Source organism: Palaemon carinicauda, chromosome 11, assembly GCF_036898095.1.
Source record: "Palaemon carinicauda isolate YSFRI2023 chromosome 11, ASM3689809v2, whole genome shotgun sequence".
In the NCBI taxonomy this organism is placed as follows: Eukaryota; Metazoa; Arthropoda; class Malacostraca; order Decapoda; family Palaemonidae; genus Palaemon; species Palaemon carinicauda.
In genome coordinates, this window is record NC_090735.1 from 70,372,062 (window position 1) to 70,384,879 (window position 12,818).

Here is a 12,818-nt window from a genome sequence, read left to right on the forward strand (position 1 = left end):
TGTATGTGTAAATGCCTAATATCTTCATTTAATAAAGTAACACCAGGAACACTTCTATATCATGCATGAAAGTAAACTAAAACGTCTAGGCTAGCGTGTCTAGGGGACTGGGCTAGCATCTCTAGCATCATAAATTCGCCAAAATTAAAGAATACTATTGGCATAATATAACTAATTCCTAGCAATGAAGACTACTGATAATTAGTTAAGAAACCGGGATAGTTGTTCTGACTAACTAAATAAAGCATGCAAAGCGAACAACAGCGTCAGGGACGCCTCCGGTTAGGCAATAGCTCCGCCACAAAACATGGTATTTAAAGATAAAAAGGCGTTACTTTACGGCCAGAGCTAATTTATACAATATAAGAATATGGTACTCAACTTTCCAGAGGCAGAAGGAGCTGAAGATTACGACATGCTGGCAGTAAATAGCGAACAACTAGGAAAAAACACCTGGTCATAGATGCTACTACAGAAGGAATGGAGGACGCGCATGGTGATGACATCAGCCAAGATGGTGGCGTTTAAGACATCATCCGAGTACCATAACAGTAACGGAGGAGGAGAACTTTGTAACGGCTCCTCCCATATCTTGCCACCAACTTCCCCCTCGAAGTGTAAATGCTATGTGGCGTGTCAAGAATACGTCCCGTTATTAAATGATATCCTAAAGGGAAACCTTAAGGATACTCGCGCCAGAAGTTAGAATTCTGTGAAACCTTTAGTTTAATTCTCTGGGAATATCACTGTAGTCATATATACCCTTAGGAAGCTACTAAAGGAACCTTCCATCAGGACGACATGGCCTAAGCCCAAAAAGGTAGTTATCCCAGGTCTTAATATTAATTATTAGAGATAGAATTTGAAAAAATAATTTTCAGGATAATTCGCCCTGGCATCGCAAAACCGAAGGTCAGAGGCAAAATTCCTATGCACTTTGGAGATGTCCTATGTCACCTTATTGAGTGGTATGAATGTTCATAGTCCTGTCCTTAAAAAATGCCATTAGCTGGCCTGTCCCTTTAAAACTGTACATGACTGGTCTGAGAGGTGAGTTGCCTTATTCTTTCAGGCCTTTTTTACAGGGTAGTTCTTTTATGTTAGAGTGTCAACACAAACAGAATGACGAACATCAAGATTGGAGTATGGTGGGGAGGATCATGTTACAAATGAAGCTTTGGTATAGGTATTATTGCTCTATAGTTGTAATAAAGAAAGCTATCAAAAAAATGCCAGGGCTTGGATATTTCTGGAGGATATTTGTCAGAAAAGCAGCAAATATAGTGGTGGCATGATGAAAACCATGGGAAAAGGGGAAATATTAAGACTCATTCATGATAATAGGATCTCAAGAGACTAACTGACATAAAAATTATGGTTTATGATTCAATCATGGGCCTTGTTTGGCATGTAGTAGATGGTACAGTAGGTTCTTTGTAATTTTCATTCTAGGGTCTCGGCTACATTGCTTTCAGCCATTTACTTTTTATGTTTCTTTTCATTTTCTTGTTAGTATAGGATAGTTTGACTAATAATTGTGGCTGGATTTCTAAGGTCAAACCCTTGTATCTTTTAACTTTAACCAGTTCCCATTTTTCCCTCTCCCAATGAACAAATCCTGTTTGTAAACATTTCATAGTCTTAAAAAGGGATTTTGACGAAGGAAAAATCTATTTCTGGGCGAGGGACCTGTGTCGCTCCGTGAAATGCTCCTTAAAGTACCATTTCTAAGGTATAAATACTGCTAAATATACCAGAGAATAAATTTGCATGGAATGCCAGGAATATACCCAGCTCGCTCACCCTTATAGGGTGTTGGTATTAAAACTGAGGCATGTGAAACCACAAGCAGAGGCCCCTTACCAATTAGTATAAACTAAATTATCTGTAGCACATTAGACTACCCTAATAGTGTTAGGTTTGTTAAAACTTGGATCCAATTATTTAACAAATATTGCACATTCTACTTATACAATTTGTTAAAAATATTCTATTTTACAAATTGTATTTTCATATAATGATGAGTAAGATGGAAAATAATAATGTAATTATAAAATTAGATTTTATTACATTAAAGAAAGACAGAAAGTCAAGAAACATTAATATCAAAACAAAGATGCAGTAGTATAATATACAAAATACAATGGTTGAAATAAGCATACAAAAATGGGTTTAATGAAAACATTGAATAATAAAAAGTAAATTAAAAAACAAAGAAACAGAATCATCTTTTCATTACAAATGCTTTATATATTGTACAAATTAATATACTTCAAATATTTTGTCACCTTGTTTATATTCCACATTTTTATATTTAGCTAAAGCCATCATACATGTTCATTATAATTACAAGGTTTGTATGAGTAAATCATGTGCAATACACTATCATCATTACTGTAATTGAATGTATTTCTGAAATGAAATATAATACAGTAGAAAGGAACGATCTAAATTATTGCATAACTAGAATATTCCACTGCTTCCTTTGCACTTCTAACAAGAGATATCTTGACATGTATAAAACCAAAATGGTTTTCCATACTAAAACCAGTATTGTTGAAAATTACAAAAACTATCCTTACTAGTGATTGAAGAAAAAAAACGGATTCAGTTTTTATATATGAAATAATATGCATTAAATAAAATTAAAATTTACCTTTAGCCCTGACTGGACATGGAAGAGAGCACTGCCATTTCTTCCAACCAGAGTTAATAACAAAGAAAGATATGCAGCTGAAATATTTGCATTACTATATAATCCTTATGTAGATAATCATATTTACTGTGAAAGTAATATAAAAATAACAATTCTAGTTATTGTAAAATAATTTTCTATTTTAAACATGCCATGTCTTCAGGTTCACATTAATGATAAAGCTTAAATTATTGATTGAACAGTTCCCTAAGTTTGGAAAAGCAGTTTCATACAGATTTGCAAAGAAATCTCTTACCATTTAGAGAATAAATAAAAACTGTAATAGGCTATAAACAGTACAGTATTTAAAAATAATCAAACCAAACATATTTAATTATTTTTTTTCGGAGCATTGAACTGCCTTCTAAAAATCTAGGTCAATTTAATTTTCCTAAATGATTTCTAAAAGATCATCTTATACAGAAATAATAAACTACAGTATGTGAATAACATTGATACAATATTGATATTGGTAAAAAAAAAAAGGCACACCCCCGTAAAACTATAGGTAAAACTTAAAAGGAAAATTATATCAATTTGCCATCAAGGAGTAATGAGAACTATTCACTCAATCTCTTCAAATATTTTGCAACACCTTCAGTACTACCCCTGAAAATTAATCTCTTAAGATTTATTCACAGTTCCTCATCTCCTACAAAGAAGCTACTTTCCTATGTGACACAGCTCCAGCCTCAATACTGTACTTTCATACTTGTCCTTTAAGCAAAGATGATTTTGAAATGAAAAGAAGTCATAAGCTTTCTTACTGTATGCCAAACAGATGAGAAGCGACCCATGTCTGATTCTTTATATAATTCTTTTGTTGGACTCATCACTTAACTTTTAAAGTCAAATGATTCCTTTCAGGTGCTCTTAAAAACCTTCTCATATGACACCTGGCATTTAAAAAGAAGAAACGGAATCATTTCCATGGCTCTAATTAGGTAATACATGCCCACATAGCTAAATGGATAAAATTACTTTATGACAAATACTTTATTGCAAAAATTCAAATTTTATTCATGCTGACAGCAATATTAAAAATTGAATTCAAATTACTAATGAAAATTTTTTCATCTTCAATATCTCTACAATTATAGATTAATTTATCAGAGCAAACTTTCAGTATATGCAGCTAACAAATTTTTTTCTTTTCCAATTAAAAAAAAATATATTTGCTCTTAGGAAGGTACCTTTCCTGATGACATGTTGTGTATCAAGTCTTGGATGCGCTTCAGCTCGCCATAACTTTTTGAAATCTGTTCCAATTCAGTTTCTTTGGCTGCCATTGCTTGCTCATGACTATGTATAAGGAGCTCCAGCTCAGAATTCTGAAAGAGGTAATAGTATAAGCTTTCAATGAAAAAAAAAAAAACTCATGCTAGTTTCCTTTTACCCTTAGAAATCAAATGAAATCAGAATATTTGAATAAATATAATCAAGAAGCCTAGTTCATTATATGAATCACAGTCTTTGTGATAAGTCCATGTAATATTCACTTAAAAGCAAAAGTTCTTGGGTAATAGTGATCTCACATAGGAAAGGATAAACACTGACCGCTACATTAATGTAATTTTCATTAACTTTATTCTTACGTAGAATGTCAAATGTCGATTAGAAGGAAGAGGTGGAATTATGAATACTGTAATCCAACATTTCTGATTACCAACACAAATAATTTCTATCAATAAAATGTTTCTCCAGTCAATATTTTTTTCAATATGGAGGTAACTTTGTGAAATCTGAATCTATCTTTTAAATAAATATTGAAAGGAGTTTTTTATACTCAACTGTGACAGAAGCCATTGGGGCAAAGGAGAGAAGAAAGATCAAATGGTGGGCAGGACTAAGAAGTGGTAAAACAATTCAACCAGACATGGTAGTGTGCTATTAAAAGGTATCTTACCTCCTTCTTTACTTCTGCAAGACATTTCTCCAATCGGTTACATTCCTTCTCCAAGTTTTCATAATCTTTACCACCCTTTTTCAATTCATCCTCTAGCTTTTTATTGTGTGTCTGCAATTCTAGAGAGAAATAAACAGATGACAATATTTTCTTTCTTAGGAATAAAACTTTATTTTAAATATTGTCAAGTAATTTACATCAGTATATATATGTATGGCCTTAAGATAGTCACTATTTATAAACAAGAAATATTATGGTTTTCATGAGAACAGTGAAATAAAAACAAAGAAATTATGGAAAATAATTGAGAAAATACTGAGCAGAATACACAAAATTTCTTTCAGGGATTTGTTCCTCAAGCTTAATATTTCTTATTGAAAACTTAGGTCAAATAAAATAATTTTACATTTAAGGTTTTTTTCTGCATTCTCATGAAATTACGTTACAATTTCCAATTTCATAAGATGCTACAAGTGATGTAAGGCACACCCTATGATTAGCTAATAAGTTCTTGGAAAAAATAAATGTAGGATTTTACAACCTATTGTACCAGCAATTCCTAGTTGACTTCAGTGCAATTTTTTGTCTGTCCCAGTAAATTTTCATATCTAAGGTGTATTATGAAATGTGTTACATTAACATTAATTAGCTATACACCGGTTATCCCAATTTTATTACCTATTCATATCAAAACCACCACAAAAACTGTAGCTGTCACCACAATGCGCAACACACAGCATGTTTAGAGTTTCAAGAAATTTAAGTGTTGTTTTGTTCACATGAAAGCAGGATTGGCAAATGTTCATCAAATTTTGGTAAAGAAATAAAAGTCGACTAATATTTCCTAAATTCCTCATATACATATTTTCATACAACTAATTATTGATCAAATTAAGAATTCTCTAGAAATTTACCTTTATTACACATGAATGATAATTGTAGGCTTATAACCTATGTCTGGTGAGAGCGAGTGCTTGTATGTCACTACTAGGGGGTTTGAAGGGTTGTCAAACTTCCCTATAAAGTCAACCTGTACTTTACAGACGTTTATTCTTCGCAATCTCACTCGGTTGCAACAAGAGAACCATAATACCCATTAAATAAAAAATTAAATATTTATGACAAAAAATCTCGAAGCGCGATGATATAAAATACAGTAGCTTGTGCTCCTTTGCACTGGGCTTGCTTCGCACCACTTCCATCTCCGCTCCTATCTCACTCTGCCTTGTCACCAGAGTTGTCATTTCAGCGCCTTTCACGCTAGATCTGGCGCATTTCTAGAGAATTTAGCTAGTTTTTACTATATGGCATAGTTCTGCTATTTTACGCCATCACATAACATAGTTCTTTTCCCGTTGATAGTATATATGATAAACTGGTTGCCTTCCAGTCTCTTCGCAACTTGACATGTTGAAGCAATTTTAGCTTTATCATTGTTATATCTTTAAAAATTATTTAGCACTTTCCTGGCATATTATTGAAGTTCGCGTACAGTATTCAACATCAGAAATGGCAACCCTGCTCGTCAGTCTTGCATCATCTCTCCTTGCGTATCTCCTGCTTTGGTCGTTTATCAGAATCGTGTTTTCATGTAAAAAAGTGATTTATTTGTATACAGTACTGTAGTACATATAGTACTCCTGGACATTGTTTATATTTAAAAGGTAATATAATGTAAATGTGCGATTTCCTACAATACAGTGCAAGAGATGCTGATGAAGCATCAGTTGGGTATGCTTCAAGACTCTAACAAGTATACACAAAATCACGCCTGTCTCTGTTACTTAACCCACGCAAAGAGTGGGGATTTTAGTAGTTATAATGTGCCGCCGCTAAAACGTTGGTGAATATTTTTCAAGATACCTATTTACTGTACCTATGCAATTTCCATCTGTATCTTCGATGTATTTATCAGCATAATTATTGCATATTATCCTTTCTTAATTTTTTCAGTATTTCCCATATCTTAAGGTTTCATTTTAATTAATGTAGATTTTATATATACAAACTTACTGTATAAAACATGGATATCATTTCCCTATCATGAGAGCTACGCTTCCCACAAAGCTTATATCGATTTGTTTGTTTTATAGACATATTTTTCCTCTATCTTATTTGTTACTAGAAATATTCTGATTTTTTTTTTTAAAGAAATCCAGGATGAGCCGCTTGAACAGTACCACCTACTGATACGTCTACTCCAGGATGGGCAAGTTCCTAGTATTTAGCATCTTACATTGCATAAGATGAGAGAATATGCAAGGAATCTTCCTTGGGTGGAAACTTTTGTGGTACACACCATCACTCCCAGCAGGGAGAAATTGGTCAAGAGCAGAGAGACCCAACTCCTAGTGATTGGTCATCCTTCAACTACGTCATCTTCTTTAGAAGAGAAGTAGCAGCGTTTGCAGGTATTGTCAAGAACACTGGATTTGGTATTGATTGATTGATTTAAGGTTTTCAGGCATCCTGACATCTAGGGTCACTGACGCCGATATCATTTAGTTTATATACCGTATTTCCCGTGTCATAAGACGCACCTTTTTGCTTGAAAAATGACCCCAAAAATCTCCCTGCATCTTAACACTAAGAAAAATTTGTATAGGGAAGTTTGACAACCCTCAAACACCCAACTAATCACTTACAAATACTCACTCAACAGACATAAAATATAAACCACCAATAATCATTCATATGTAATAAAAATATATTTTCATATCATGCTTCGTTTATAATAATGCACTAGCAAGTTATTTGTTTTGGTAATCATCTGGTGACTCGCTAACTTCCTTGTACAAGCAAACAACTGTGTAGTGGTCTCCTAGCAGACGACGCTATTACAGTACATACTAGTTGTTTATGCAGTATATATCTATTTTCTCATATTCTTTTTTTGATATTTTGTAAAAAAGCAATATTTTGATAATGTCTTTGTTGCCTGAGTTCTGAAATAATACAAACAAACAGATGCTGAATACGACCTTGGAAAAGAAAAAAAAAACATTTCACTGTTAGTCGAGTGGAGTGTTACCAAGTTAGCAGAAAACTAGAGCTAGAGTCACATACAGTAGCAAAAGTAGTCCACCTACAGGAATTTCTAAACTTCTTTGATCACTAATAAGTTTGTGAGAAAATATGTAGGCTATATGATAAATTTGGAAAACATTACTGGAATTTTACTTCTTTACCAAAATTTTATTAACATTTGGCAACACTGCTTTTATGTAAACAACACTTGGAACACTAAACAAATACTTGTTGTGGCAACTACGACTGATTTCAGTGGTTTCTTCTATTAATATGTAAATAAATTGGGATAACTGGTGTTCAACTAAGTAATATTAACTTAAGCATTTGCCAATATACCTAAAATACGAAAATTTACTGTGCTAGACAAAATCTCACTAGAGTTTCGGACTAGGAATTGCTGCTAGGAATTGTAAAATCTCATTTCCCCCCCCCCCAAAAATGCTTTGCTAATTTAAGGGTGCGTCTTACCACTTGTAGCGTCTTATCAAACGGGAAATACAGTATATAAAAAAATTAAAGAATATTCAATTAAAACCATAAAAGTTAATAAGTCATTATAAAAGTTAGATAGTTTTCAAAAGACCCGCTTCTGAAACAAATCTAAAAATGCCACTTGCATAGTAGGACACATCATGTCCAAGAATCTTGGCAAGGATGAACCTGCCACCCTCACCTCGAGCCTCAAACAAATATCTATTCCGCAAATTATTATAATTGGGGCATTCGGTCAATAGGTGCCTCACTGTAAGAGGTACCTAACAGTCGTCACAATACAGTTGGTGTTGGCCCTTCAGCAGAAACTTGTGTCAAGAGAGTGTGACCAATACAGAGACGACAAAGAGAAGTCCCCCATTTTCAGTATGAGACAGACTTCTATGTGGCGATATTTCTTCCAGCTTTGGGATAATTTTCGGCATAAACTTTCCCTGGCACAAGACCGCACACAGATAGCAGGAGCAGTGCATACCGATACTTATTCCAGGTATGGGATAGTTTTTGGCACACACTGCTTCTCTTTTCCTTTCGCAGAGAAACATTAGTCAATTGTCCAAGAAAGGGGGGAAGAAAGGTAGCCTTTGTTCCCTTCACTGGTGCATGTGTTCAGTACTAGCATGATACTTCTTCCCAGAAAGGGATAATTCTTCCTGGTAAGGGATACTTTTTGCCATGCATAGTTTGCCAACCTATCTCCCAAAAGAGGGGAGAGATTATCCAGGAAGGGGGAAATTAGGGCAGTACCCTTCATCCCAACCAGCAGTGCATGTGGTCAGCCGTGTATGAGAGTTGTGCGTGCTAATACTTCTTCCCTCTATGAGACATCTTTAGGCACTTACTCCACCTAATGTGAGATCGAGCACCTAATAGGTGCGTAATCACCCAAACCGAGCAACTAAAACAATGTCTAGATACGTGATTGCTTTAGTTTCTTTCCATCATAGGGCAACTTTTAAAACTCACTCCTAGCAGGAATTCAGAGTTGCAGTGAGCCAAGACTCTGTAACGAAGATGAGGCAGAAAAGGAGAACCTTGAAGTTTGCCTTCTACAGGGTCGTGCAGGAAGATGACAGCCCTCCCCAAGGGCAAGAAATCACAAGGAACTCTTCTGACGGATACCACTACCAGAAGATACGCACTTAATACCATTCCAGGGTCAAGGAGATACTTTATGTAAGAAGGGTAGTGCCCCTGCTCTTACCACTCAGCAGTAGCAAAACCTTACTATGAAGGAACACTATCTATGATGAAGGAATGTTAACTTCAAGTTCACAAATTGTCATCGCCATTGTCAGGGCACACTAGCGAGGAATCACCCAACGAGAACAAGTACTGTATGTAGATAGCTGCAGGTTGCACAGAATACTGCTTTACCTGTACATTTACAGCTAATCAAGAAATGACTCCATATGAGGATATGGAGTCATTTTTTGATTAGCTGTAAATGTAGAGCAGTTTTTTGTGCAACCTGTAGTTATCCATGTACAGTATAATACTGGTTCCCGTTGGGTGGCTCCACGCTAGTGTGCCCTGACCATGGCGACGACAATTTGTAAACTTGAGGAAGTTAGCATTCCCTAAAACACAACAATCTACCAGTACATTTATCTAAAAGAAAAAAAAAAAAACATTAAAACATCCAGGTTAAGAGGCAGTACGTATTCACTGCATAATGGCCAAAATCTAAGTGGGGGTTGTTCTACCTGGTGAGTGGGTGGGGTCTACCAGCCAACAGCAACTGTAAATACTTTGTAATAGGTGTAATCGGCCCTCTCAACTTCTCTGAAGTCTAACTCCCATTAAAGGACAATGGTTTGTATAGATGTAGTAAATTAGAATAAGACAAGACAAGGCTAAAGATTCTGGATAGCTAGAAGGGAGGTGACCAAAACAAATAGATTAATACCTAGATGCAGAAGCAATACCACTAGAGCCAAAAACCTTTAAATACAATACATAAAAAAAATATGCCACTTAAGGAAAACTGTAATCAAAGCCCCTAAAAGGGGACTTCTAACTTTGAAGAGAATGATGGTTACATCAGAATGAGAAGCAGAGTTGAGAAACCCGTTAGAACGTGGTGGCAGATTGGATGAAATGAAAGATATTTTACCAGAACAGTACAATAGCATAAACACAAACCCAGAACAATGAAACTTACTTGTAATTTTATTCTGTTCTTCCCCTATGACTTGTTGAAGACTCTTGATCTCAGCATGAGAATCTTGAACTTGACGCTGTAATCGTTTAATATTTTCCTCTCTAGATTCAAGGAATGCCTTCAGTTTTTTCAAGTTGCCTCTTAATTCCTCACACTCCCTCTCTAAAGTTGTCTTTTCCTTATAAACAGAAACAAAAACATAGGACTTGGAAAGACAAACCAATGGTCAGTGTAATTGTACTATTTGCTTTAAAGAGTTCATAAAGCTAATAAATGTTTAAACTTGAAACTTTCCTGAATAAAATTAAAACCACACCTTAAAACATGAAAGTTTTTCATGCCATTTTTTTAGATAATTAACCTTCAAAGAAAAGATTAAGTCAAAGTTTTAAACATTAAATCAAATACATAAATACAGTAATAGGCATGAAAATCTCAAAGCGGAAGACTACATATGTCACAGATCGAAGATGCTTTACAGCAGTTATTTATAGAATTTCATATTGACAGTTCTGAAAAAGATACAATACCTACTTTGCACTAATCCTGCCAATTGAGTTATGTTACCTGAAAGATACTCATACACTATGAATATGGTATTTTAGTACATAAAAAACCAAAACAAATATTTTAACCAACGTACTTGAATTTAAGAAAAATACTTTTAACTATATCACTTACGTTTATCATCGTTTCCCGGACCTCTTGATAGGATTTCTGTATTTTCTCAATACTTTCTTCAACATCTTTTTTCTCTTGTTGAACCGTTAAAATTCGTTCTTCCCAAGAGTTTAACATCTTTCTTAACTGGTCAGTCTGTGAAGTAATTCCAAAAAATTAATTGGATTAGCCTTTTTTTCATACAAAATGCATTAAAAGAATTGAGGAAGAGAAGTCAGGAAGAAAATAACACAAAACTCTAGCATAGTCACCATTTTGGGAAAATGGATATGATGTACAAAAGTCTTAATAAAGACAATAAATTCTATATAATTTATATTTTTTTTAGCTATACAAACCTGAGTCATATAAACACGTTACTTCTGGTTTTGTTTTCTACGACCAGACAATCAAAAGAAATTGGCTTGATTTCGGCATGCTTCGTTGCTAGGCAACTGGTGCTCATGACACACAACAGTTGTTCAAAGCACTTAGTCACAACACTCATCTGGTCAAAGACTTGCGGGGCGGTTAAGGCGGGCCCTTAGGTAAAAGAGACAGATTTGTATAGCTAGGAAAAATACAATTATATAAAATTTGTAGTTTAGCCCTATAGAGATACAAACTTTCAAGTCATTTATATGGGAATCTTCCTTAGGTGGGAGGAAGTTTTGGTGAAGGTAAGAGGTCAGCCATTTTCTCTCAAGATACAATTACTATTAGTAATAGCAAGTGATCAAACTCGTAAAGAAGCAGGGCCTTATGTTCAATTCTAGAGGATTGAATACTTTGCAAGAGTGAAGTGATAGCATAGTATCAAAATTTTCAATATATTAACCAACAAATTCTTACTTGCATTAGAGTGGTTTCCAAGTGAAGGCTTCAAGTCAAATCAAGATCACTATCTGCCTTAGTGGTCATTACATACCCTTATAATGCAAGGGATAACAGATGCCTGTGATAAGAGCAGTTATGTATCCCATAATAGCTTATAGTTAGATTATTTGTTGCGCCGCAACAATAGGTCGTATAGAAAAGGCGTCTAAAGACCTGTGTGCAATCTCTAAGGTAATAGTTTGTAAAAGCGGCTTGTCTCTTCCAAACTTAAGCTTTTAAAACTTGTGCTACTGTGTAGTTCTTGCAGAACGTTAAGGGTGCGGTAAGCCAATGTATATCATGTGCTCGATGGTGGGGCACTTGGAGATGCTTTCTCTGAGGATTTATAGGCTATCACGATAGTTGGGGGCAGTTAAGGGAGTAGTAAAAAATAGAGGGGTGGGCATGAATGTAAAGAGAGTTCTGTATGAGAAAGTGATTGTACCAACTGTGATGTATGAATCGGAGTTGTGGGGAATGAAAGTGACGGAGACAGAAATTGAATAGGTTTGAGATGAAGTATCTAAGGAGTATGGCTGGTGTATCTCAAGTAGATAGGGTTAGGAAGCGAAGTAGTGAGGGTGAGAACGGGTGTAAGAAATGAGTTAGCAGCTAGAGTGGATATGAATGTGTTGAGGTGGTTTGGCCATGTTGAGAGGATGGAAACTGGCTGTCTGCTAAAGAAGGTGATGAATGCAAGAGTTGATGGGAGAAGTACAAGAGGAAGGCCAAGGTTTGGGTGGATGGATGGAGTGAAGGAAGCTCTGGGTGATAGGAGGATAGATGTGAGAGGCAAGAGAGCGTGCTAGGAATAGGAATGAATGGCGGGCGATTGTGACGCAGTTCCGGTAGGCCCTGCTGCTTCCTCCGATGCCTTGGATGACCGCGGAGGTAGCAGCAGTAGGGGATTCAGCGTTATGAAGCTTCCCCTGTGGTAGATAACAGGGGAGGTTGGGCTGTGGCACCCTAGCAGTACCAGCCGAACTCGGTTGAGT

At 35.4% G+C, this 12,818-nt stretch overlaps 1 protein-coding gene across 2 annotated transcripts in view; it reads right to left on the bottom strand.

The window, feature by feature from the left end:
* Positions 1 to 2,069: 2,069 nt before the first annotated feature.
* LOC137650062 (protein CIP2A-like) overlaps positions 2,070 to 12,818 on the bottom strand; it is a 309,476-nt gene continuing 298,727 nt past the window's right edge. For both annotated transcript variants that reach the window (XM_068383107.1, XM_068383108.1), the window contains exons 15-19: positions 10,969 to 11,103; positions 10,288 to 10,465; positions 4,602 to 4,720; positions 3,889 to 4,026; positions 2,070 to 3,591 (exon numbers count right to left, since the gene is read on the bottom strand). In XM_068383107.1, coding sequence (XP_068239208.1) covers positions 3,559 to 3,591; positions 3,889 to 4,026; positions 4,602 to 4,720; positions 10,288 to 10,465; positions 10,969 to 11,103 — 603 coding nt within the window. In that variant the 3' untranslated portion in view covers positions 2,070 to 3,558. The remainder of the gene's footprint in view (positions 3,592 to 3,888; positions 4,027 to 4,601; positions 4,721 to 10,287; positions 10,466 to 10,968; positions 11,104 to 12,818) is intronic.